Genomic DNA, 26855 nt, shown 5'->3' on the forward strand with positions numbered 1-26855 from the left:
ATTAGGTAGAGCTGCTGTGTCTCCTGGAATTGGTAGAGTGGCTTTGTGTAGTAGGTGTCCTGTAGGGTCCAGAGGCTCAGCCTCCCCAGTCACCTGAGCTGGGCCTTCTAGGTGCTCCCCTGTGTGGGCTGTGTGCACTGTCTTGTTGTAGTTGAGCTTTGGTTGCTGTTGGCGTCCCTGGGAGGAGCTGACCCCCAGGCCAATCAGCTGTGAGGACCAGCTGCAGCTACAGCCAAAGAGCTGCTGTGCTGGAGACACCCCTATGGAGCAGGATTTACTTCAGTGGAGCTTTGGTGTTCACCAAGTGCGCCCCTTGAGTGTGTCACTTGTGGATGTGGTAGGGTTGTAATCCAGCCTGGTTGAGTCTGACCACCAGGTGCACTGTCCCTGAGGCCTCCAGGGAGGTGCAAAGTCAGCCTCTGCCAGTGTCTTGCCCAGGGCCACCCAGCATGAGCTACACAGCAAACCGTAGTTGGCTGCTACTTGTGCTGGGCTTGGAGGTGCCCAGGAGAGGCCAAGCTATGAGCCAATGCAGCTGCCGCTAGTGCCAGGCCTGGGCCACTTATCAAGCTGTATGGGGCCCACTGCTGCTCTTTTGAGACATTTTAGGAAAGTCCTAAGCATGAGGCCCGAAAGGCCACTTGCACAGAAAAGCCCCTGGAAACGGCCTGGATGAGCTGCAGGTGGGGGGGGCGGGGCCTCCGGGAATCAGGGGGCGGGGCCAACGGTGCGAGTCAGGTGCTGGCGACTCAAACATGGTGCCTGCCCGCTGGCTGTGTGTGGGGAGGACTCGCCAAAGGAGCCATGGCCTCCGCCAGCCCTTCTGCCCGGGAGGAAGCCGCCCCTCCAGCTCTCGCCCGGACTTCAGGCAGGTTAGTTCCTCCCCGAGTGTCCCAGGTCCTTTCCGGCTGCTGCCTGGCACTGGGCTCAGAGGGAGCGTCCGAGTGAGTCCGTGCCGGGCCCTTTAGAGGAGCTGCTGGGGCTCCCGCAGCCTCCGCGACCCTCAGGGACAGTCCCTGCTGGGTTCACAGCCCGGAGTTGTGGGGACGTCTCTTCCCGGCCTGGAGCCCTGGGCTGGGGGCCTGTGTGGGGCTGGGACCCCTCGCTCCTCCGGGAAACCCCCACCGCCGAGATTCCCTCCTGGGTTAACCGGGGGTACTGGGGGTGGACCCGCGGCCGCGTCTCTGGGATCCAGCCCCATCCACCCGCGTCTCCCCCCTCCTCCCGGTCTCGGTGCTTCTTTAGTTTCCTTGTTGTGTGGCTTCTGTTCAGCCAGATTTCAGGAGGTTCTTAGCAATGGGGTTCTGTGTTTTATTGGTAATTTTGATGTGGTTGCGGGAGGCGGCGGATACGCCGTTACCTACACTGCCATCTTGTTGACTCCCATCTTTTCCTTTTTTCATAGATAAATATACTTTCTTTCTGAGAATATTAAGGATTTTTTTTGAAGTTTCTTCTTGCAAAATTTCTATTTCCTTCAAATTTCCCTTTTTTGGGTGGAGGCTGTCTATGTGGGTTTCTGTTCTTCACGCCAGGTTCTCCCCAGGGAACCCTCGGTTGTTTGCTTGTATTTAACACGGGGACTGAAGCGCTGCTGAGGGATTCTGCACACAGGGAGGCCTGTCAGCCTCGAGTGCCACGGTTGGGCTGTGTGAGGAGCGCCTGTTCTGGGTTACCTCAGGGCTTGCTCTGAGACGGGCCAGCTTTCTAGAGAAGATGCTTTAGTCTCCTGCCTGGAGACTGAGGTCTCACTGCAGGTTCTTGAGCAGAAGGCGTAGGGTGTCCCGCACATGGTTGCTTTAGTTATCTCCGTCTGAACAATCCTGTTCTTACGCTGTCCCAGTAACCATCCTCTAGCCTGTTATAGGGCGAGTGGGGAGGGAATGCAGGGGGTCCGGCTGCTTTTTATGCATCTTAACTTTGTCCCTCTTCTCCCCAGTTGAGATGCCATTTTCAAGCTTTTTGCAGATTCTGTGATGCTGATCTTGCTGGTTGTTAGCGTTCTCCCCTGACAGCTTAGGAGAGGTTACAGCCTTCTGTGGTCTCTAGTCACCCACCACTGTCCGTCTATTTTCCAGCTTCCAATACTGTGTTGCTCTTTTTTAGGGTCCTATGAGCGAGCAAAATTAGCTGCCTGTGTCTAGTCATTGTCTTTATCCAGAGCTCACATTTGTCTCAGGTCCTCGTGGTAATTCCTGAAATGCTGTGATCTCCGAATACATTGAGTTGGTTATTGTGCTGGCCAGCCCCCTCAGTACTAAAAAGTGAATTTTAAAAAAATCTCTTTTTTCTAGCAAATGTTACTAGTGCCTCCCCTGCCACCCAGCTTGGACAATGTGACCGATTTGAGTTCGAGTGCCACCAGCCGAAGAAGTGTATCCCCAACTGGAAGCGCTGTGATGGCCATCGGGACTGCCAGGATGGGCGGGATGAGGCCCACTGTCGTGAGTAGTCAGAGGGGAACTCACTCCCCAGGAAAACTTGTGCTGCGTTTGTCTTAATAGCCTTGTAAGTTTGTTATTATCTGGATTTTAGGAATAGGAAAATTAAGCTTCAGAGAGGATCACACCATCAATAACGGACAGGGGTATTTATTTCGTTTACAAGCCATCATTTTATCATGCCGTGTTGGAGGGTCTCATAGGGTGAATACTCCAGAGTCACAGAGAAATTAAGTGAGAGTTAGTGTAAAATTTTACATTTCCTTTACGAATGAACACGGCGTACTGTTGGGACATTGGGATGACAGGTCAGGTTCACCCCGCGCTTACCACATAAACAGGACCAGCTGCGTGAGGGAGTAATAATCGCACAGCCAGAGGAACGGCTGTGGGCCCTCCCCCCGGGTGAGTGGAAGTCATTGATTGGTGTTCTTTGAGTAAGTCTCTTTAGCCTGTTTTAAATCTGCCTTAATCTTAAGGATGTTGCTTAGTTAAGGGTCTTGAAATCAAGATGTGTTCAGGTGTCTTTAATTCATTAATCTGATAACCTGTCAAAAGGACTTGAGATTAGTGTGGCAAGATTCTTCTTAGGGAAGCTGGTCCCAGAAAACCACGACTTTATCTTCTAAGTGCCCATTAATTATGTGTCTAATAATCAGTTTAAGAACTTTCAGAGATTAGTGACAACCTTATTTCCAATTTCTCAAACCTATGTTTTCCCGCTCTTAAAATATTGAAGCCTGTTTCACGAACCTCAGAAATCTTTCAGCTTCACTGCTAAGCTGTTTGGTTATATTTTGACATTCTTACCATATGGAGTAATTCTGTGATGGAGATCTTGGACTTTTCCAAAATAATCCCCTTCTGAGCAGAGAGTTGTTCCCTGACTATCCTGTAAAAGTGACACTCCCCCCACCATGCTCTTACTGTTACTCTCTTTATGTTCCTTTGTTGTTCTTATTACTATCCAGAATAACATATTTGTTTACCTGTTTGCTATCTCTCTCAGTAGAAGTTTTTTGAGGGTAGGTCCTTTGTCTGTTTTACACATCACCATTTTCTTAGCATCTTAAACAAGTACCTGATTCATGGGGAGACCTCCATGAATGTTCATTGGATGGATGGATGGATGGGTAGATGGGTAAATGTCTGGGTGACTGGATGGGTAAGTGGTATACGGATGGAGGGATGGATGTGTGATGGGTGGCTAGATGGATGGATGGGTAGCTGGGTAAGTGGGTGGGTGGATGGCTGGTAGAGGGATGGATAGAAGGGTGGATAAATTCCATCGTGGGCTTCTGAGGCTGTTATACTACTGGTTCTCAGACCTTTTCTAAATACTCTAATGCAGTTTTATCTGTAACCGCCCCACCTCCCCAAGGAAAACCAATTTCATCTCAGCATATAACACCCATATAATACAGTAATTTTCCAGGAGATGGGGGATTAGTTTGTGAAAAGCCTCACTAATGGTTTTGATGGTTTCCTTCTCTCACTGAGAATTAATGTATTAGAGAGCTCTTTTAAAATATATTTAACTGAATCTATACCTCTATTCTAGAGACATGCAAAGAAGTCTTAATTCTTCTTTCACATGAAAACTCACCAGTTGAGGGCAATTGCTGTAGCATTTCATCTTCACCCCCCACTGCTGTATCTTTTCATCTCTAGGAAAATATTCCTGGGTTGTTCATTCATTCCAGCTGCCGGAGGCACCTTCCTCCACTTTCCAAGCCAGCAAGTCCGTCCCTCTGGTGCTGCTTCTGACTTCTCACCTTCCTCTCTGACGCAGTCCAGACGGGTCTCGAAGGTCCCGAGGGGTTCCATGAGCCCACCTGGATAATCCAGGTTCAGCTTCCTATGTCAGGGTCCTTAACTTAATCACAGCTGCTGAGTGAGGTGACCTTGAACATGTTTCACAGATTAGAACTTGGACATCTTTGACTTGGAGGAGCACGAGTAATTTTAGACCCTCCGCCCTGGTGGGTTGGTTCTGATGTGGCCGGTTTTGTCCAGAGCTGGGCCGGCCTGTGTGAGTCTGTATAATGAAGGTCTGAATACCTGCACCTGGGTCTGGTCCAGACTCACCTGGGCAATAGACTTACACCTTTTCTATAGCCTTCCTCTTGTTTCCTGTTTTTAACAGTCATCTGCAATTATATGGTCATTGCTTGAGTTTTAGAGCTTTATGCAGTTTAACTCTACTTTTAGAACTGGAGAAAACATCTAATTAGGGTTTATAGTCCTGAAGTTGCGTAACTCTTAATTGACCAATGGCTCTTTATTTGCGTTATTTCATTTTCTGGTAAATTACTTTGAAACCTATACAATTAAAATACTAGATAATGTGGGCATACCTCTCAATATTGTGGTTCATCTTGTTATTATTAGTATTACTCAAACCAGAAATCAGAGTGTCATTCTGTACTGGAAACTGATACAGAAATACTGACTAGTAGCAGGGTAGTCTTAGCTCCAACGTGTTGATGCCTGCTGCCAGCCAGGTGCTATTCCAGGTGCTTGATCCACTGGATCCTTGTAGACACAATAGTGATGGAATTGTCACCCAATTTTATAAACGGGAACTGAACTTGGCTGCTGTTAAGCAGTTTGCTCCAACTCAGGCAGAGCCAGGATTTAAACCCCAGTCGGACTCCAGAGCTCATGTGTCATGAAGGCAGAAGCTGGCTGTTCGTGTCAGATAAGGAGACATCACGTGCCCGCATAGAGTGGCCTCTCATCCTCAAGAGGCATGTTTTGAAGCAGAAGCTGATTTGTTCAGAGTGCAAACTACTGTTTCTAAACATGATAAACATTTAGTGCAGCATGACCCCTCCCCTGTGTTTCAGCCACACACAGCACCTTGGCCTGCACAAGCGGGGAGTTCCAGTGTGAGGACGGCGAGGCCTGCGTGCTGCTCGAGGAGCGCTGCGACGGCTTCCTGGACTGCTCTGACGAGAGTGACGAGAGGGCCTGCAGCGGTGAGCATGGCCCCGCTCCTGTGGGGACCGCTGGAGGGAGCCCCATGAGCTTTCCCTCGGTCTGAAAATGAAATAGACTGCTGCCCCATTTTGGAGAACCAGTGAGGTGCAGCTCATCTGCCTCTGCGCGGCTTCCAGCTCGTCCCATCCCCGTTAGGAAAAGGCTGGTCTGAGGTCTGTGCTCCGTGACTTCCACCTTGTAGGGGTGCACTGTTGCTTCCACAGAGCCCCAGGCTTTGTGATGGATGAACACAGTCCTGTCTGGAATGAATTTAGTAGTTGCTGTCGTCCTTTCGGGGTGCTGCAGCAGAGCGTCACAGACAGGCTTATAAACAACAGAAATCTATTTCTCACAGTTCTGGAGGCTAGAAATCCAGGTCAGGTCACCAGGTGATTCACTGTCTGGTGAGGGCTTGTCTCCTGGTTCTCACCAGGTCCTCAAGGTGGACGTGACAACGGAGCTGTCTAGGATTTCTCATGAAGATACTCATTCATGAGGCTCCAGCTTCATGACCAGATCACCTCCCACAGGACACACCCCTGACACCACCACGTTGGGCGGGGGGGTAAGCTGCAGCATATGAATCTGAGGGATACAAACATTTAGTCTGTAGCAGCGGCAGATCCTGCTGTGACATTGGCCTTGTACTCACAGCATCCTCTGTTGAGAAGCAGCTTTAAATGAGTATAGACAAGGAGGTGAAATGCAAGGAAAATATTACTGAACATTTAGGAGACCCTGGGAAAGGCTCTATAGGAAGGTTTCCACTCTATTTTCTTGGGTGTCTTTTAAAATGATGATGTGGCCTGGCTGTCTGGATCATGGAGGTCTACAAACATCAAGGAGCCTCCTGACTCTGAAGTCCAAGAACCTGTGCAGTAGCTCTTCCCTGTTTCCCTTGGTCTCTCTAGATGAATTAACTGTATACAAAGTGCAGAACCTGCAGTGGACAGCTGACTTCTCTGGGGACGTAACTTTGACCTGGCTGCGGCCCAAGAAAATGCCCTCTGCTTCCTGTGTGTACAACATCTACTACAGGTGGGTGCCCACTTGCTGTGGGAGAAAACGGTTTCCTCAGCGCCACCGGGTGCACTGGGTTTCTCCATAAATGCTGTGCCGCTGGGAGTGGCTCTGTGCGAGCGGAGTCCTACACCTCACCCATGCTCTCATGTGACCACCATACTTTTATTCTGTTGGCCAGGGTTGCTGGAGAAAGCATATGGAAGACTCTGGAGACCCACAGCAATAAAACAAACATGATACTAAAGGTCCTGAAGCCAGATACCACATATCAGGTGAAAGTCCAGGTCCAGTGTCTGAGCAAGGTGCACAATACCAATGACTTCGTGACCCTGAGGACCCCAGAGGGATGTAAGTGTTGTAGTTTACTTCTGTGGCACAGATGAGACCTCAAGCGGGGTCCTCAGAGTTTCCCGAGGATGCTCAGGAGTGTGGGTGCATGATCCCGTGTGCCTCAGATGTGCAGAAGTATTGTCCTCAGTTTTATGATCCTGCCTAAGTTGTTGCTTAAGAAGGTAATTTCAGATTCTGCCCACTGTTGTCTCTAGGTATTTCCAGTACTTGGTACTTAAGAGCTCATCATCATTAAAATATGAGGCATGTCAGAAATATTTTGGCTAGGTTTTAAGTTATTTACCAAAACTCATGTGTCTAAGAGAGTCCCTGTTCCCACAGTTTTGTGAGCTCTACACTTGCAACTGCTATGAGAACCTATGTGTTGGGACTTCATTAAGTTAACATTTGTTAAGTAGGGCTCTGGAGCACTGAATAGCTTACAGAAATCTACAGGGGAAGTTGAAATGGAGGGTGTTTTACTCTCAGATCCTAGAAGAGGCACATGCCTGCCTCGGGGGGTCACTTGGGGAGGTCAAGGCAGGGTGCAGGCAGAGTGGCAGGGCCTTTATTAGGGTTCTTGGGTGGAGTGTGTTGAGGTTCCCAGGCTAAGGCTGGACTGGTTCAATCCAAACCAAAAAGAGGGGTTTGGAAGTTTTATTGGTGGGGTTGATAATCACCCTGAGGGGTTGGTAATGGGGAGGCCCTGGGAGGCAGGGGAGAGTATGTCACATGGCTGATGCAGGCCCAGGGCTGGTGGGGACTCGACACACTCAAGTCATTCCTTCCTGCAGTCTTCGTGGGCCGCAGACCTCTATGAGCTCCCCTGAACCGAGGCCTGACGCATGCCTTGCACTCTGAGGAGGGGTCACAGTGCTCACTCCAGAGCCTTTCTCCTCCTCGTGTGAAGCTCGGGACATGACTCTAGTGACCGAAGAGTTTTAACCCCAGCTGACTCTTTCCTAGTGCCAGACGCCCCCCAGAATCTCCAGCTCTCACTGCACAGGGAAGAGGAGGGAGTGATCGTAGGCCACTGGACTCCTCCCGTCCACACCCAAGGCCTCATTCGAGAGTACATTGTGAGTGTCTTCAGGGGTGGGCAGGTGGTTGGGGTGCGGAGCACATTTCTGCTCTGTGTGACTAGGATTAGATTTGATGTGACCTTGTAAATGACCCATCTCTTAGAGCATTTTTCATTCCTCCTTCCGCTCTCTCCTCTGGTCTCCATGTAAAGTGTTGGGAAACCCCAGACATTTGATTTCCTCTTACTCCATTTTTTTCTTCTCACTTTAGGTGGAATACAGCAGGAGTGGCTCCAGGGTGTGGGCCTCCCAGAGGGCTGCTGGTAACTTTACAGAAATTAAGAACTTGCTGGTCGGAGCTCAGTATACCGTCAGAGTGAGTCTTAGCACCCATTCCAGCCATTGGCTTGATCTTGGAACATGGGGAGATGGGTGCTGTTTCCTGAGAACGCCCTGCTTACCTTCTGAGATGCTTATTAGCAGTATGCTCAGTACCCAACCCCTGGCCCTGGAGGGGGTCATTATTACTCTCCATATCTTAAGCCAGTGTCACAGAGAACTTGCAATCAAACTTCCCTCGGATAACCAAGAATTTTTGGTAACGCTGGTTTGCCTGCCTTTTGCCCAGATATTCTGCTAACTTTCCAGCTCCTATATGTTTGCAGGGACCTCTTTTCTCCTTCTCGTAGCTGCAGGGTGATGCATTTATAAACTGAGGAGATAGATTTTGTGCAAAACATGTTTGAGACCTTCAAGTGCATACATCGACTCTCTTACATGTATGTGTGTACACGTATGTGTGCATATGTGGACACACACACACCCCTGCTCTTTAGAAAAACCTTGGCATCCGCCAGTCAGTAGACCTCTCATAACCTCATTGCTCATCCTGTTCCCTTGCCTCTTTCCGCTGTTATTTCTGTTGCTGGGGCCTCTGAATATCCTGGACCCCTCAGTATATATTTTTTACACCTCACTGTCAAAATCTGACTGCTTTAGCTCCCTGGAATTCTTGCTGTATGGTATGTTGCCTTTATTTTCTACTAAGTCACACTCTGATTTGAACAGGTGGCTGCAGTGACTAGTCGTGGAGTAGGAAACTGGAGTGATTCTAAGTCCATTACCACCGTAAAAGGGAAAGGTAAGTGATCCAGCACTGGCAGATCTAGAGAAGAGAGCAGCCTGTAGAAGTAGCTTTCAGTATGACTGGAAAATGGAGAAGCAGAGATTAGAAAACTTCTCACAGCCTCTCCCCCAACATGTGGCTTTTCTAGGTGCCTTCCCACGCTCGAGGCGCCCCTTTGGGTGACTGCTGAATGCATGTCTGCTCCTAGAACTGAGCATTTCCTACAGTGCAACACACAAAGTGATTTTCAGAGCTGCCAGGCCTGGCCCTAGAGTGTGTTAGCCCACAGTGTCCCAAATAGAAGGCACCCTCTCCACTGAAGATGAAGATGGTTTTGTGCCTGTCTGTGTGGGTGCTCGGCACGTCTCCCAGTGGCCCCAGCACTCGATGTGCAGGTGGTTTCTACACCGGAGCTGGTATTAGTGAGGGCTGGGCACGCCTCAGCTCATCTAACTGAACCCTCAGAACAACTGTCAGAACAGATAAGGAACTGCAGAGGTCTTGTCACTCATCACATAGTCGGTAACAGCAGATAGGAGCCTGGGCCCCTGCCCCCCATGCCTGTGCCCTGAACCGCTGTGAACCCTGCTACTGGCTGAGATGTGTGCCTTGACCACTGCATGCCAGCTTGCTAGGTGGCTGGCTCGGCATCTGGCATGCTTGCCTCACGGGGCAGAGGCCTGGCCTGCTGTCCTCTGTTCTGTTACTGGCCCGAGTAGGAGCCCCTGAGCCAGTTGATGAGTGAGTGAATGGAAGCAGTTATGTGAAGGCTCTGACACACGTGGGGAGACAGACTGCTGCTCACCTGCCTGAGTAGTTTCTTGATCGTAGCCTTGGTGCCTGGGGCTTTTGTTTATGGTTTTGTGGGTGTTAATGTTAGAAGTATTGCATGGAACGTGCTTGAATATTTTACATTAGCATGAACCTGTGAGAGACGCCCCCGGCTGTGAAGAGTTACTGTCTAGTTGCCTTTAAAATGTGTGGGCTGAGGTCAGGGCAGGAGGCAGCCAAATCTGGTGAAGCTGCCAGATTTTGGAGCAGGGTGCTCGTGATCAGAAAGGGTGCTGAATTCACACTACCCTCGGGTTTTATTGTGGTATCATTTCCATGTACAAAAGCAGGGTCAAAATGTTACTGTGTACTGAAAACAAGGCCCTTTGGAAGGTCAACAAAAATCATGCACCTTGAACTCCCTACCCACAGTCACACCTGCCTTTGAAAATCTCGGTGGGTGGCTGCTTCTCTTAAAATTCTTTTACACAGTTTTGATGAATCTTGGCTCCTGGCCTGGGCTCTGGTTTGGGCACGTGCAGGAGGCAGCTGTGTGCTGAGTATAAGTATTTGTTGTGAAATATCATAGTGTTAAGAGGACAAAGGAGAACATAGCAGTGGCATCAAGCAGAAGCACCGACTTAATTAGTGAAGGTAGTGGGTTGATAACAGAGAGGAGCCACCCGTCAGCCAGCACTTTTTGTGGCCTAAGCACCACATTTGTGGTTTTACAGAAATCTATCTCTTTTCATTCTTGTCTGTCCCACAAATATTTTTATGCTCCTTCTGTAGCTGAGGAAATGTGTTCGGAGAGGGCAGTGCCCATCCCAGCACGTGACTGTTATGTGGTTGTCATTCAGGTGGCATCCTAGCAGCACCCACACTGTTTTGCTCAGAATGAGGTGCTGAAACTCCTCATATTGTCTCCTTGTAGTTACTGCATTTTCCTCCAGCCCGGTTTCATTACATGGGTGTTTATCTGGAGAAACTCCAGGTTTTGACATATCTCTGCCAGCAAACCTTACCCACTCCTATGAATCTCTCCCTTTGCCTGTACAAGAGCCGTGTGTGCTGAGATTCTACATACAGGTTTCCACTTAAACACTATATCCTGATAACACGCCATCGGGCCCTTTGGATTTGCTATAGTGGAGCACTGTCCGCTGTCCTGTAGCAGACCTTCAGACGACGGCAGGGCGCTCCTTGCACTCGCGAGAGCAGGCTTCTCTCGCTGCTGCGCTCCTCCCTTGGCTCTCCCCTGAGCGCTAGTCTCTGCAGAATGCAGTGCCTCTCATGGCTGGTCACTGGAACAGGAGAGAAGGAGCATTAATGGAGAGCAAGGCCCTGACACACATCACTGGTGAATTGTCTTGGCTGAGTACTGACACGTCTCAGGCTCTGCAGGATGAGTGACTCGCCCGAAGCTGCTCAGTTGTTAATGTCTGAACAGGAGTATGAGTGTAGGTTTGCCAGACTCTGGCAACTAGGTTCTTTCCATCTGCCACAGGGTCCTCTTCAGTGTATGACTCACTGTTTATCCTGCTGGCGTCCTTTGAAAGGGACTGAGGCCCCTGGGTATTCTTTTTGCCAGTGAAGACAGCACTGTGACCTCCGCCCCGGCAGGCACCGGGTTGTTTGGGGCATCTGCGTAGTGAAACTTTACTGCTTGACTTAATTGCCAGGGTAGCTAAGTAAGCCCAGACAGCCGTGTATCCACCAGGTGGCTGTGGACCCAACCTCAGCTTCAGGAAAACAGTGGTAAAAGAGAGAGACAAATTAAAAGCCGCCAGAGATCCTTCCCCCTGGAAGGATTGCTTTGTCTCTTGACTTGAAAAACTGCCGCCTTGCCTTCCTCACCTGTCATGACGTGGCTTCTCCTGTTGACCCCTTTGCAGTGATCCCTCCACCAGACATCCACATCGACGACTACAGCGAAAACTCTCTGAGCTTCACCCTGACCATGGAGACTGACGTCAAGGTACTGTCGAAACTTCAGGCTGGCAGTTAGGTGGGGTTTTGCTTTGTACAGGAGCAGAGTCCAGTGCAAGTAAGAAAAACAAATGACTTGACCCAGTGGGGCAAACAACCACAGCTGGGCTGGTTTCTTTCCCCACGAAGAGCAAATGAGTTTCACACACACGTAATTATTCTGCCTCAGTCTGGTGCACTTTTTTTTAACCATATAATTAAGTGGTTCACAGCTACAGTACAAATAAGGGTTGGTGTTAACAGAATATGTGTGCCCTTTAATTTTCAGCTTTATTGGATTTCCTGGTGCTGAGGACTAATGCACAGGCTCCCGTGGTGGATGAATCTCATGAGAGTCAGATACTTGGAAACATCCACTCACATCCCTCCAGTATCTCCCCCTCCATCATTACAGTCCTCCAGGCTCAGCCCACGTGCATAGCCAGCTTCACCATAGTTACCTGTGTCCCATGGTTTCTCAAGTTGGCATCTACCTTCCACAGTGTTCCTGTCTGTCTCGCCTCACATCATTCCTGCTTGTGAAGTTTCAGTGGGACAAGCAGCCGTCAGAGTCCTTGTGCCATTCACTGACTACAATTTAGTGTCATGCCTTTGGCTTCAGAGATAATGGATGCAAGAAGTGGCCCTGTGGAGCATGTCTATCTAGTCTTTGGTCTTGAAATCATTTTATTTGTTGTCCCATGTTTAGTGATCTTTAGATCCAAATTTTCTATGAGCTCAGGATGTGGAAAAGGTAGCCTTCTCTGTGTGGGGGTGTATGCGCTCCTGTCAGGAGCTTGAACCAAACCCCTTTGTACTGACCTCTGGGTCTTGACAGCAAGGACCACCCGAGCACCGATTACCCTTAATTACCATAACCTAGTGACTTTTCCAATTTTCCTCTTTCTGTCTTTATTAATTGGTTCTTGTCCTTTTATTCTGTGTTAATTTTTGTTTTACTGAATGTCTATTTTATATAATAAATGGTCTCACATTTGTGTTTAGAAGTAGGTGGAGTATAAATATTCACCGGTAGCACCAATGGAACTAGTTTAAAGGTCAAAAGAAGCAACCTGCCTGTTGTGAGAAAGGAGACAGCTAGGGAACCCGTGGGAAAGGGGAGCCTTCCTCTGTGGGTTCTCTATGGCTGGACTGGTGGTGACTTACTTCTTGGTCCTTGGCAGGTGAATGGCTACGTGGTGAACCTCTTTTGGGCATTTGACACCCACAGACAAGAGAAGAGAACTTTGAACTTCCGAGGGAGCATTTTGTCACACAAAGGTAGCAGAGCTTTCCTGGCAGTGGAGCCCATGTGGGGGTGCCTAGGAGAAGCGAGTGTGTAGGGAGGTCTCCTGTGGCTGCCATTCGGGTGGGCAGAGTGAGGAAACTGGGAATGACTCCTGACTCCAGGTAAGGGGTCCACTGGGTGGTTCCTCAAGCCCCTCTAACTGATGGCTCTTAGTAGAAGTTGGAGACTTAAAAGGAAAAAACTGGATGAAGGCAGATTAACCCTATACAGGTGATTTTTAAATTGGAAAGGAGTTCCTAGATTTAGTTACCTGTCTCTCTGTTCTGGTTTTGTTTGCTCCACCTCTACTAATACGAGGTAGCAAAGGGCCTGGTGCATAACCAGAGTTCAGTAACATTTGTTGAATGAATAGAGAGAAAAACTGGGCGAAGGCAGGAAGGAAGTTATCTCATTCCTCTTACACCTGTGTGAATATTGAGTCTCAGGTAAAATGCTCATATGGCTCAAGGAAGGATTTCAGTTATTCCAGGTAAAACCTTCACTGGCAAAGGCTGCCTGTGAGTGTGGTGTGGGAGCATCTCCCTTCCCTTTCAGCTTGTTTGCAGATTAGTTGACCATGTTTTACTCCTCACAGGTGATCTAGAGCTGTGTGTGTGTGTGTGTGTGTGTGTGTGTGTGTGTCTGTGTGTGTGTGTCTGTGTATGTAGTGTTTGTCTGTCTTTGTGTCTGTGTGCATGTGTCTGTGTTTGTGTATAGATGTGTGTGTGTGTCTGTGTGTGGATGATGAAAGTTGCCCAGGAGGTTGCAGTAGAGTAAAAATAACAGTAAGCACTTACTGCGTGCAGGCATTTGCCTCGGCACACAGTGTTTGTTTTACATGACCCCAAGAATCAGTCTGTGGGACATGCTCACTTTACTGATGAGAAAACAAGGCTTGGAGATTCAGTAATTCCCTCAGAGGGTGGGAGAGCCAGGATTTGAACCCACATCTTTCTAATTCCAGAGCCTGTGACCTCATTGCCCCAGTGTTGCACCAGGGGGAGTTGGCAGGGTCGGGAACGGAAGGCTTAGCTGGTGCCTGGATACGCAAAGGGCCCGCTCTGTGCTGGGCATCGTGCCAAGCCCTGTACAGGGTTTTTTTGATTCTCACTGGAGGATATTTTTTTCATTGCTTTTCAGAGAGAGGAGAGAGTAGAAGGGAGACAGAGAGAGAGAGAAACCTCGATGTGAGAGAGACACATTGATTGGTTGCCTCCCGCATGCGCCCTGACCTGGGCCAGGGATCGAGCCTGCAACCGAGGCACGTGCCCTTGACTGGAACCAAACCCGGGTCCCTTCAGTCTGCGGGCTGACACTCTTAACGACTGAGCCAAACCTGCTAGGGCAGCATTTTCTTTTTAATTCCCTCAATAGCCATCTGCAAAAAGTGCTGTTATATTTACCTTACAAAAAGAAGGACTTAGAGAGTTTGAATACTTTAATCCAGGTAATACAGCTACAGAGTGTCGCCAGGCCGTGAACCCAAGCTTCCTGGCTCCAAAGGCTGTCCTCTTACATATCCTTGGTTCACTTCTCTTTGCTTCCTAATAACATTTCCACTGAAAGAGAAAGGGGACACATGTTTATTACAGAACATTTAGAAAACAAAGCATAATGAAAATTTAAAATTTCCTATAATTTTACTTCCCAGGAAAACCACTTTTAAATATCATATATCTCCTAAATTAATAGGAGATATAAAATTGAAGTAATACTATATATCGTTTTATATCCTGCCTTTTTCACTTAACATAAAATTGTAAAGACGTTTTCAGTCTCCCTAAACATTCTTGGAAACAGCTGTCAGGAATGGTTCATGGAACATACATGAAGCTCGTGGAATGCATGTTCTTTCACTGTTGCCTGTCACCGGGAGCCAGATACGTACAGGGTTTTCTCCTGCAGTAAGCGCTGTGACTGACGTCTTGGTTGCATCAATTTTGGGACCCTCTCTGATTTCATGAGATAACTGGATTGAAGGTCATGTTACTTGTAGTTATTAATAAATAACTCTGAATGATTTTGTGAAATCATGAAAATCCTACTACATGTGGGACTCGGTTAAGTTGAGAGATTACGTTTTAAAAAGGATGTGCCTATCAGGACACAGATTCTTGGCTCACCTCCAGCTTCCTCCTGGCATCTCCTTGCTCCTGTTTTCACAGTTGGCAATCTGACAGCTCAAACATCATATGAGATTTCCGCCTGGGCCAAGACTGAGTCAGGGGATAGTCCTCTGGCATTCGAGCATGTCGTGACCAAAGGAGTCCGCCCACCTGCGCCTGGCCTCAAAGCCAAGGCCATTAACCAGACTGCAGTGGAGTGCACCTGGACTGGCCCCCGGAATGTGGTAAGTCAGCCAGGATGACCTCTGCCCAGCGAGCACGGACTCCCCCCTGATTCTAGCTCATGGGCAGCCTGAGAGCTTTCTCCTCTGTTGCTGTTTCATCCATTCTCACCCAAGCACAGCTGCCCTCCTGCTCAGTTCTGGATTACCTGGAGAGGCATCTGACATCCCTTCCCCAGCATCCCTTTTCTCACTCTGGCCCACACCTGCGAGAAAGTGCCCCTTGGCAGGTCGTAGGCATGGTGACAAGTCAGCAGCAGTAACAAGGTACGCCAGCCTCCCACCACGGGTGACCGTCCACCCACAGGTGCCTTCTCTGGCCAGTCCTAACTGTGCCCCACCCCCACTCATTCCGGTGTCCCGCTGCACTTTGTGCTGGCTTCCTTCTTGTTTTGTTTTTATATATGTATTTTGATTCACTACGATTAAGTTTGTGCTGCTTTTTAAAAATATATATATATTTTTTATTGATTTCAGAGAGAGGAAGGGGGAGAGAGAGAGAGATAGAAACATCAGTGATGAGAGTCACTGATCGGCTGCCTCCTGCACACTCCCGACTGGGGGTCGAGCCGGAAGCCCAGGCATGTGCCCTGACTGGGAATCGAACCTCGATCTCCTGGATCCTAGGTCGACGCTCAACCATTTAGCCACATTGGCCGGACGGCTTGTGTTTTTTAAAAATCTGGTTCTATTCCCCACCTCCCTCCAGTGTGCGCCTTCCTTTATTTTTAGGTGGGTCTTCCCAAGGTTCTCTCTGTACCTTGGCTTGTGTGCCTCGTCCCTGGAGTCCTTCCCTCCTCCGGCTGTAAAATCAAATCTTGCTCTCTCCTACTGGATCTCTTTCCCTTAGGAACTCCTAAAATACTGACAGTTGGTGCCATATAGAGTGATGTTTCGTTAGCTGCTGCTTGTCCTGATTGATGCTCCTGCCTGTTCCCTGTCTCCGTGACTGATCTGTGAGCCCCCTGATGGAAGCTGTGTTCCCGGGTCCTGAATGCAAAAGGGCGGGGGGCTAAATCGGCCAAGGGGGTTAGTGAGCCCTCAGCGGCTGATGGGGGACTGGCGCGGCTTGTCTTCCGAGGGCAGCTCCAGTGTGTATTTGCTGCAGGACTGATGAGTGGGGAATGAACCAAAGTTTGCAAGTAACTGCAAGATTGGCCATGAAGAAGGAAGGAGATGCAGGGTTCTCTGAATCCCCACTGTGTGCCAGGCACACCTGGAACCCCTTGATCCTGCCATCGGCTCAAAGGGGAAAAGGTTCCTACTTTACCAGTGAAGAAACAGGCTCAGGTGAAGTAGCTGGCCAGAGCTGAAGCTCCGGGCAGCAGCAGACAGTTCGCTAGCTCCATAGCCTCTGCTCTTTTGTGCCTAGAACCCAGTTCTTAGGCAGGGACAGAGGTGAGAATGCCCAGAGCTGTCCCCAGGACTCCCTTTACCTTGAAGTAGACTCTGCTCACAAGAGGGCCTTCCTTTCCATTTACACACCCGGCCCAGGGATGACTCACCACCTGTCACTTCCAGCTGTCTTCACAGCGTAGGGCTAACGCATCGGACATTGGAACAGGGCCTGATTCTAGGCTCTCTAGTGCTCTCTGCCTCATCTTGCTGATAAACAGGTTATACTCCTTGCAGCTTTCAGAGGGTGGGGTCCAGTGCTCTCGCCTCCCTCGCTGTTCCCGGAGGACCCGGCGTCTCACTCATTGTGTCCTCCACCGTGACATGACTTTCGTCGTCACTGTCCTTGTGTGGGCCCTTTTTACACCCCGGGCCCTTGGCTCTTGGACCCTTTTCTGGCCCCTGGCCAGACTCCCCAGCCTATGGTGGCCACAGGCTTGTCCTCCCTGAGCTTCGGCTGCGTCTGGCCTCATCCCATCACCCCCCACTTCCCTGCTCCTGCTCATTCATTCTTGATTTCCAACCCCTTCGAGGCCCCTAATTCTTTCTTTCCTCATCTCCTCCCAATTTGTCACCGTCTTCCAGGCTTCCCTTCCCCTTGGCCCGTCCATGCTGTCCCCTCTCCAGTCCTGGCTGCTGAGCAGCACTAGAGAACAAGACAGAGTTGGCTGGGATGGGAAATCCCTTGGCATGTCCTGGTCACATCCCTCCTCTCCCTTGGCTTCTCCAGACTCACCTCGTTTTCTTCAAGTCTCCTCTCTTACCTGCTGACAGTCTTGGAGAAAATGCTCTGGTTTTACCTTACAAAGAAAGCTTACTCACACTTAATCCTCTCATTATAAACTCCCTCAGCTCCCTGACCCCCACCACTATCAAATTCCCACTTCCCTGCTTTAAACTCTCCCAGTTCCCCACGGGTGTCGATGAGGGTTGTGGCTGCATATGACAGAAACTTTCACAGTGGCTTTAAATGGCCAAGTTCCGTCCTAATTAAAGGGCAGGGTCCCGGCTCCTGCGCAGCTTGACCGTGGACCCAGGCTAGGCACCTCCACCTGCAGTGTCTGTCTGCACGGCCACCTCTGGAGCCACACCCGGCTCTGTATTCTGGGCAGCAGGAGGGGGAAGAAGGGCTCCCCTCAGGCCTGCGGGGCACCTCTGCTAACATCTCCTTGACTGGAACTGTGCCACATGGCCTCCTAGCTTTGAGGGAGGTGGGAGATGTAGACTTCTTTTCAGGGAGCAATTCTCGCTAAGAACCAGGACTCTACTAAGGAGGGAAGGAGGATGGTGTCCTCTGGGCAGCTGCCAGTGTTTGCCCTCCTGCCTCCCTCCACAAGTGTGCACAGCTTGCTACCTCCCCTGGCACACCGCTCAGCTCCCACGTCCCTGCTTCCCGCTGGCAGGGTGCTACCTGCTTTGGGGGTCCCCCTCCTTACCCTGGCTCATTGTGTAGTCTTTTAGTGTAGCATCCAAGGATTCTGTGTTGGCAACTTGTTACTTAGAATTGTAACTGTTTTCTGTTTTCCTCCTCTGCCGCTCTGCTCAAAAACAAACGAACGAATGAAAAACAAAGATCTCTTTGAGCACAGAAACCATGCTGCACTTACCTCTAGGGGCGAATGCAGTGCCTGGCCCCGTGTGCCTTCTCCATAAATGCCGGAATAAATATTACATGAAGCTTCTCTCTGAGCTTTTTTGACGTGGCCCCAGGGTCTTAAATTAGGGATTTCAAGAGAATGGCAGGTCCTGGCCACTGAGCGGATGTGCCTTTCTGTTCTTTCACCAGGTTTATGGTATCTTCTATGCCACGTCCTTCCTGGACCTCTATCAAAACCCGAAGAGCTTGACGACGTCACTCCACAACAAAACAGTCATTGTCAGTAGGGACGAGCAGTATTTGTTTCTGGTAAGCGTCCGTTACCAGAAGGTCTAGAGGAGTTTCTCTTGAAGGGGTGTTTTACTTCCTGGGCTCCCAGCTCAGACCCAGGAGCTGGGGCAGGGAGGTGTGGGTCCAGGCTCCGGTGCGGCAGGAGGACTGCTCTCCTGCATCGGGCGCAGGCGTCAAGCTCTTGGTGAAGCTCATGGAAGACCCACACCAGCGCGGCTCCACTGGAGGACTGAGCACTTGGCAGACGGGCCACAGGAACAGATAGAAGCTTTTGTCAAGTTCTACTTCTAGGAGTTTAGCCTACATACTGTTACATGTGTGCCAAGATATAGGAGATGTTTGATATACTATTGCTTGTGATAGCAAAAGATTGGAAACAAATGTGTATCAAGGGAAGGCGGATTAAAAGTCGTATAGCTTATCCTCACAGTGGATACAGGACAACCATCCCAGAGAAAGATAACAGCTGTAAATGTGCTCATAATGGAAACATTTCTAAGCAGTATTATTAAGTGAAAGAAGTTAAGAACATAAGATGTGTAACAATGTTTTCATTTGTGTAAAAAAATTTTTAGGAAAAATAGGCTACATGTACACACATGCATATAAGTGTATATCTATGCACACATATAAATATCTGTATTTATATGTAAATATATATATCTGTGTATGTATACACACAAGACATTTCTAGAAGGAAATACAAAAAACTGTTACCAGTGGTACCTCTGGGAAAATAAATTAGACATCCAGGGTAAGTGGGGAATTATTTTACATTATATATCTTTTTGTATCGATTGTATTTTTATTGTGTACGTGTGTCACTGTTTTGTTGGGAAAGTGGTTTAGTGAAGACTTGTTTCAGGTTCGCGTGGTGGTGCCTTACCAAGGGCCGTCCTCGGACTACGTGGTGGTGAAGATGATCCCGGACAGCAGGCTCCCACCCCGTCACCTGCATGCAGTGCGCATAGGCAAGACATCTGCTGCGATTAAGTGGGAATCCCCCTACGACTCTCCAGACCAGGACCTGGTGAGTGGCCCGTTGCCTGCAGCCCCCGCTCATTCTTAGTGTGGTTTGCAGGCAGGGCTGAGGGGAGAGGACCCTGCACTGGGGCAGGAACCATAGGCCTGGCGATTGGAGCTCAGCATGAGGCCCCTTTCTGTCTTGCCCAAGAAGGGGGTGTTGTTATGGGTGCCTCCTCTTGGTGTCACACCCCGTTGTTCCCGGCTGTGATGCTGTTTTATCCCTCCTCTCTGCCTCCTCACATTCCCTTCTTTGTCTTCCAAAATGGGTTGGCAAACAGGCCTGCAGGCCAAGACCAGGCTGTCCCTGGTTTTGAACGTAGTGTCACTGCAACCAAGGTATACCCACTGCTCGCCTGTTATCTGTGGCGCTGCAGGTGGCAGAGCTGAGTCACTGTGGTCAGGACCACCCAGCCTTCCAAGCCTGAAATACTAACTACCTGGACCTTCCATAAAAGTTTGCTGGCCCCGACCTAAAAGACGCATTGAATCAAGAAAAGACTCCCGTCTCCTCTCGCCCCGGCTGCCTTCACCTCCATGCCCTCTGCCCCGCGCCCGCCCAGCCATGCCCTCTGCCCCGTGCCCGCCCAGCCATGCCCTCTGCCCCGCCCCCGCCCCGCCATGCCCTCTGCCCCGCCCCCGCCCCGCCATGCCCTCTGCCCCGCGCCCGCCCAGCCATGCCCTCTGCCCCGTGCCCGCCCAGCCATGCCCTCTGCCCCGCCCAGCCATGCCCTCTGCCCCGCCCCCGCCCCGCCATGCCCTCTGCCCCGCGCCCGCCCAGCCATGCCCTCTGCCCCGCCCCCGCACAGCCATGCCCTCTGCCCCGCACAGCCATGCCCTCTGCCCCGCCCCCGCCCCGCCATGCCCTCTGCCCCACCCCCGCCCAGCCATGCCCTCTGCCCCGCCCCGCCATGCCCTCTGCCCCGCCCAGCCATGCCCTCTGCCCCGCCCAGCCATGCCCTCTGCCCCGCCCAGCCATGCCCTCTGCCCCGCCCAGCCATGCCCTCTGCCCCGCCCAGCCATGCCCTCTGCCCCGCCCCCGCCCCGCCATGCCCTCTGCCCCGCCCCCGCCCCACCATGCCCTCTGCCCCGCCCAGCCATGCCCTCTGCCCCGCCCCCGCCCCGCCATGCCCTCTGCCCCGCCCAGCCATGCCCTCTGCCCCGCCCCCGCCCAGCCATGCCCTCTGCCCCGCGCCCGCCTAGCCATGCCCTCTGCCCCGCCCAGCCATGCCCTCTGCCCCACCCCCGCCCAGCCATGCCCTCTGCCCCGCCCCCGCCCAGCCATGCCCTCTGCCCCGCGCCCGCCCAGCCATGCCCTCTGCCCCGCCCCCGCCCAGCCATGCCCTCTGCCCCGCCCAGCCATGCCCTCTGCCCCGCCCAGCCATGCCCTCTGCCCCGCCCAGCCATGCCCTCTGCCCCGCGCCCGCCCAGCCATGCCCTCTGCCCCACCCCTGCCCCGCCATGCCCTCTGCCCAGCCACCCCACTTAGCTTGGCTGCTAAGACTCTGCTTGTCCCTCGCTCCTTCCTGCACGTGCTGCATGTCCCTCTCTTGCTGCCTCTGCCCCGTGTGAGAGCAGCCTGGGCGGGAGGAAGTAAAGCTCATATCCTTCTGTGACCACGCCCTGAAACCGTTGCAGTGGTGGGATTCAGGAGTTGAACACTGAATTTGGGTTTTTCTTGCCTGTTCCTTTCTACCTGCTGATGCTACAATAATTATGGCTTTCCCTAGAATTGCTTTTTGGAGTGAATTGATCTGTGCCCAGTTCTGGGAGTGGGTACTTGTTGTGAGATTGGATCTAGCCACCAACAGCTTCCCCAAGAGCAGAGTTAGACTATGGGGCTCACAGTGTCGCTGAGGGTCACAGCCATGGGTGCGGCATGCCACCCACCTGACCTACAGGGGAAAGGGCCACATTCCCGCTTGCCCATTTCTTGTCTCAGCTGTATGCAGTTGCGGTCAAAGATCTAATAAGAAAGAGCGATAGGAGCTACAAAGTAAAATCCAGGAACAGTACTGTGGAATACACCCTTAACAAGTTGGAGCCTGGAGGGAAATACCACGTCATCGTCCAGCTGGGGAACATGAGCAAAGATTCCAGTATAAAAATTACCACAGGTAAGCAGGAGGGAGCAGAGGCCTGCGTGTATGGCGGGTGCTCGCTGTGCCACCAGGCGCCTCTGGACAGGGAATTCTATCAGAGATCACACAGGAAGTACAGACCCTGCCCTCCAGGGTCCGTCTTGGGGCAGAGCAGCGTGGGAATCCCCCACCTGGCTGCAGGGTGGTGGCCAGGGCACTGTGAGGGGAGTGGCTGTCCTTTTTCGTACTCTCTTAGTCTCCTCTGTGCTTTGCCGCTTCTCGGGAAGAGGGGAAGTGCCCAAGACAGTTAGGAAATAAAACCGAGCATTTGCCACTAAAGCCAAGCATCACACCTGGAGACCTGGACTAAAGTCACAGTGGTTCCTGGTGGCAATATGACATGTAGACATGGAGGGAGGCCAGGGACTGGGCAGTAGATTAAAGGGGGACTTTCTGCTAGCCCTGGGAGGCTCAAATTCAGAAAGCAGGGCAGAAGCTTGGTTACTCAGACAGCGGCCATGTCAGTGATGGAGGCTGTCGGTGCGAGCAGGGGGCCTGGGTCATGCTCTGCGATCTTGAGGTGGAGCTCTCCAGTCCCTCACTGGGCTCTGAGGCCTCTTTGGTTCTGGCTCTGGCTCAGGCTCAGGCCTTGAGAGCAGGAAGGCAGGCTGGGAGCCAAAGTCCAGGTCCGATCCAGTCCATTCCTCCCTTTCCAGCTGCACCCTGTTTGTTTTTGGCTACCTTTGGGTATAAGGGCTACTAAATTAGATACTGTCCAAATTTCTTGGCTAAAGTTATAACAACAAAAGAGATGCCAGTTAGAGTGTCTGCCATGTGCTAGGCTCTGTACTAAGCAATACATGTGTTTTATTTCTTCCTTAAATTAATCTAACCCTTCACGGTTAACATTCTTTAATCTCCCTTTGACAGATAAGGAAACGGCAATTCAAGTGTATGGCCACTAACTGCATCCTGTTTCATCTTTAATTTTCAGTGTCATTGTCAGCACCTGATGCCTTAAAAATCATAACAGAAAATGACCATGTTCTTCTGTTTTGGAAAAGTCTAGCTTTGAAGGAACAGTATTTTCAGGAAAACAGGGTGAGTTCCCCTCCTTCTCAATAACTTTGAGAATCAGATTGGACAGTGTTTTAGAGGTGAGCTCATTCACAGCATGCTAGCCTAAAGAAAGGACAAGGCAAAGGAGTGGGCCTGGGAGCCGAAGGACCATTTTCTGTGTGATTGCTAATTAGTGAAATGTTGATACTGCCCACTGAAGGTGAGAATCTTGGCACTAAGTGCTTTTCAGTCCTCCCGCCCTTGCCGTGCTCCCTGAGCTGGCCTGGGGCCCCATCTTCCCAAACCTTCTGTAGGTGGGGCTGTGGCTTCGGCACTGAGTCATGAGCTGCACTCTGCGCCTGGCGTCTGTCTCATGTTTCTTTCCAGTGAAGTTCAAGGGAGCAGGCAGCACTTGAAGGTAGTCTGTCAACATATGAAAAACAATTGTTTTGTTATTGGCAGACCAATTATTTACAACATGTGATAGGAGGGGAGCAACACCTGAATAGATTTGCCACCCAAGGGTAGACAGACGGTTGTCAGCAAAGCATGAGCTAAATAAACAGGAAAACTCCCCTGTGGCTACCTGGAGGTGTAGTGTTAGCAGAGTCCTCGGCTTCTAAATAGTCACAGCATCATGTCAGAAGCAAAGCTAAATTAGAATTCGAATGTTCTCGCAGCTTTCACAAGTATGATATAAATGGTTAAAATACCTTAATATAAAGAAAGTTTTCAAAGCAATTCTAAACTAATTTTGAAACAGGTACAGGTAATGAAGTAAAATATTCCAGCAGCAGTAAGCAAAAGAAAAAAGGTCCACTTCACTAGTGGTGCCGGCAGCAGAGGGGTGGCCCGTTCACGTGAAGCTGGCAGAGTTCTGCGGGAAGAGTGTTGCGCTCTGAGTAGTAGTGGGGAGGCCAGTGCCCTGGGAACGTGAATCCGTTTGACCTCCTGTGAGGCGCTGTGGAAATAGGCATCAAAAACCTTACAGTGTGCACACCCTCGGACCCAGCGATTCTTTCCTTTGCTCTAAGGAAACAGTGTGTGTGAAGAATTCAGATCCTAGGCCGTTGAGGGCAGTTTTATTTATGATAGCAAGAAAGAGGAGACCACCTGAATGCCCACAGAAGAGGACTCTTAGACAAGTTATGGGTAGTTGATGTTTGTGTCATTTAAATTCTTTCCTTTATACCTTTATGCATTTTGCAAATGTTGTACACCAAATCCGTGTTAGATAGGAAATGATGAATGCTAGTATATAACAAAGACTGTGGAGATATTGGGAGACTTGGTTTGGCAACGGCTGATAGCGGAGTCCTTTTTGGTGGCAGTGCCCAGCTGTTAGGTTGGGGATGCAGCTCAGCCACCCATTGCCAGTGGGGTTCTGGCATGAACACGGCATGTCCTCCTTCCTCCCCTTAGAGTTCCGAGAATAGACAGGTCAGTGGAATGGGACCAAGAGACTATGAGTATGCCGTGGGGCCCAATATCTGGGTCTTTTTTGGGTGGCGGTGGGGAGGTGTGCGCGGGGTTTGACACTAGACTATGTGAAGAGCATCGGGAAGTCCAGACGGCCATACTGATCCCACCAGCATGTTGGCCAGGACTGCCCTAGGAGTGCCGTTTCCAGCACAGGTTTCCCCGACTGCCTGCGCCAGTGTAAATCGCAAGATTGTTTATCTCATCAGCTCCTCGAGAGCCTGCTGGAGCACCTTTTATTTCAGGGCCGGGCTGAGCCGGGCCACCATGGGTTTGGGAGGGCTGGGAGCAAGGAGCTGTGAGCTGATGAGGAAGTTCCCGTGCACTGTCCTAGGGAGAAATGTCCTGTCTTTTCTGATGCAAGTTCCTTTTTTTCACCCCATTCCTGGAGCCCAGTGCAGCCTGGCTTATTATCAGCAAATCCCATTACAGCCAGCTATTACTGAATTGTCCAGATTCTCTGTGGCATTTAATGCTGCCTGAGACAAGTGGACTGCTGACCAGAGCTCTGAATGTGTACTAAAACAGTTGTTTAAATGGCTTTTGTTGGGGATTCAGGTTTCCCTTCCTCTGTGCAGCTCAGGAGAGCTGTGCAGTTATTTAGACACTTGGGATGGGAAAGTGCCCTTATTCTGAATCCAGTATCTCAGTGGTAATGAAAAAGATCTAGTAAGAACCCAGAGTGCTTTAACATCTGCAGAGGCTTGCAGTGAGGAGCGCACACAGCTGGCGGCAGTCACGGAGCTCAGGCTCTGTCCGCAGCTTCCTGACATCTGTCTGTCTGTTTCCAGGGCTACGAGATACACATGTTTGATAATGCCATGAATATCACAGCTTACCTCGGGAATACTACCGACAATTTCTTTAAGGTTTCCAACCTGAAGTTGGGTCATAACTACACGTTCACTGTCCAGGCAAGCTGCCTTGTTGGCAGCCAGATCTGTGGGGAGCCTGCTGCCCTGCGTTATGATGCCTTGGGGCCCGGTAAGTGGCTGCTGCTGCCAGTGCCTGTCTTCGTTTCTGGGAAATGCATCAAACATGTAGCATGGCTTGCTAGAAATGTGTTTTTCTAAAATGCATTAAAAATAGTTCAGTTCAAAAGAAAATCATATATGTATCAATTTAATCAGGCCCTGATTTATTTGTAAATACTTCCTGAGCCAGGCGTGCTGGGAGAGCTGAAGGTACCAGGTGACCACATTGTGAATGTAAAGCCCAAGAAAGGGGAGGCTAAGAGGTTTTGCTTAAAGAGGAGGTTCTGTTTGAGAAACAATGAGTTAATAAGAGTTGTTTTGTTGTTTTAGGACTTCTCAGAGCCTCCAATTATGCTTATATCTCCTATGATTTCCAAGTTAGTAAATAATCTCCTCGTCATGGAGTAACTGATTTCCTAGCTGTCCCTTCATTTTAGCTGGCAGCCAAGCTCAGACCCTGCATGTGGCCAGGACCTGTCTTAGGAACAGTCACAGATGTCGCTGGGGTCAGGCTAAGGGCAGAGGACCGGGCCCTTCCATTTACAGCAATGGTGCATCTTCTGTAGTAGCTTCTCCAGGAATTCAGCAGTTTGGCACTGGCCCTTTTAGTGTCATTTCCTCCCAGCCAAGAACTAACCGATGCTCAAGCCAAAATCTTGTCTTAGAGTTGTTCTGTGTTCTCTCTTGCCCTGTATCCCATGGTGTATTCTGCTGGAGTACCCACCCTTGGCACCACCTACGTGAGGGAACCCTTGCATCTCACTTCTCTTTGGAGATCACTGCATATTAGAGGTTCTGAGAAGGTTCTACCAAAACCCAAGAACCTCCAGTTATGCTTACATCCCCTATGATTTCCAAGTTAGTCATCTTTTGAATCCGTTGTTTCCTAAATAGAGCCTCTCTTTTGAGGAAATCCAGTCAGCAACTATTAAACAGACTTCGGGAAAAACTGTTGTGAGGACACCCCCAGCTGCCCATGTGAAACCCAGCTGGTCCAACAGAATGTTTCTGGTTAGACCTCTCAGCCTGAGCCTCACTCCTTGTCCCCTTGGCAGTGGGGTGGAGGGCCCAAGCTCCCTCATTCCTGCGACCTCCACCTGCTGGCCTACTCCTGTCTGCCCCAGACAAGGGCATACCCTAATTTACCACTTCACAGTTGGGGTTAGGTTGGGATACTGAATTTTTTTTTTTTTTTTTGTAAATCAATAATGAAAGGAATTAAAGACTCAAGTATTGACTTGTTAGATTAGGCTGGCAGGAGATGGCTCCTTGGCCTCTAAGAGACCCTGTTGGAAAGAATCCCTGGGTGCTGCTGGATTTCTGCATGAGGCAGAGGCCGGGCCAAGGCCATCTCACCCTACTCCAGGGACAAGCCTCAAGCCAAGCAGGGCTCCTTATGGGGTCATAGAAAGTCCACTTGCTTCCTTAGCTAACACTGACTCCCACTGTCCCGTCTGAGGCTCAGACTTTACCCAGGATTTCTCAGATAAAGAGTCTAACCCTTTCAGGAAGACTCATTCTGACCCAGCAGGTTGTTTGCTTTGCCCACGAGAAGCACTTTACAACCTTTGTCATCTCATGGCACATAAACTAATTACTAAAATTCTCTAACATACCAAAAAGTGTATTTTTTGCCAATCTGACAAAAGAAAATAGGT

General features: G+C 50.3%; 1 protein-coding gene across 1 annotated transcript in view; it reads left to right on the top strand.

Annotated features, from left to right (window-relative positions):
- SORL1 (sortilin related receptor 1) overlaps positions 1–26855 on the top strand; it is a 164969-nt gene that overhangs the window by 131594 nt on the left and 6520 nt on the right. Inside the window, exons 32-46 of the mRNA XM_087828527.1 lie at positions 2295–2444; positions 5291–5422; positions 6335–6461; positions 6625–6794; positions 7743–7855; positions 8070–8174; positions 8867–8939; positions 11591–11673; positions 12848–12944; positions 15117–15301; positions 18480–18599; positions 19447–19611; positions 21547–21721; positions 22680–22786; positions 25015–25207. Coding sequence (XP_087684653.1) covers positions 2295–2444; positions 5291–5422; positions 6335–6461; positions 6625–6794; positions 7743–7855; positions 8070–8174; positions 8867–8939; positions 11591–11673; positions 12848–12944; positions 15117–15301; positions 18480–18599; positions 19447–19611; positions 21547–21721; positions 22680–22786; positions 25015–25207 — 1995 coding nt within the window. The remainder of the gene's footprint in view (positions 1–2294; positions 2445–5290; positions 5423–6334; positions 6462–6624; positions 6795–7742; positions 7856–8069; positions 8175–8866; positions 8940–11590; positions 11674–12847; positions 12945–15116; positions 15302–18479; positions 18600–19446; positions 19612–21546; positions 21722–22679; positions 22787–25014; positions 25208–26855) is intronic.

This window comes from Miniopterus natalensis, chromosome 20 (assembly GCF_054644295.1).
Source record: "Miniopterus natalensis isolate mMinNat1 chromosome 20, mMinNat1.hap1, whole genome shotgun sequence".
Taxonomy (NCBI): Eukaryota; Metazoa; Chordata; class Mammalia; order Chiroptera; family Miniopteridae; genus Miniopterus; species Miniopterus natalensis.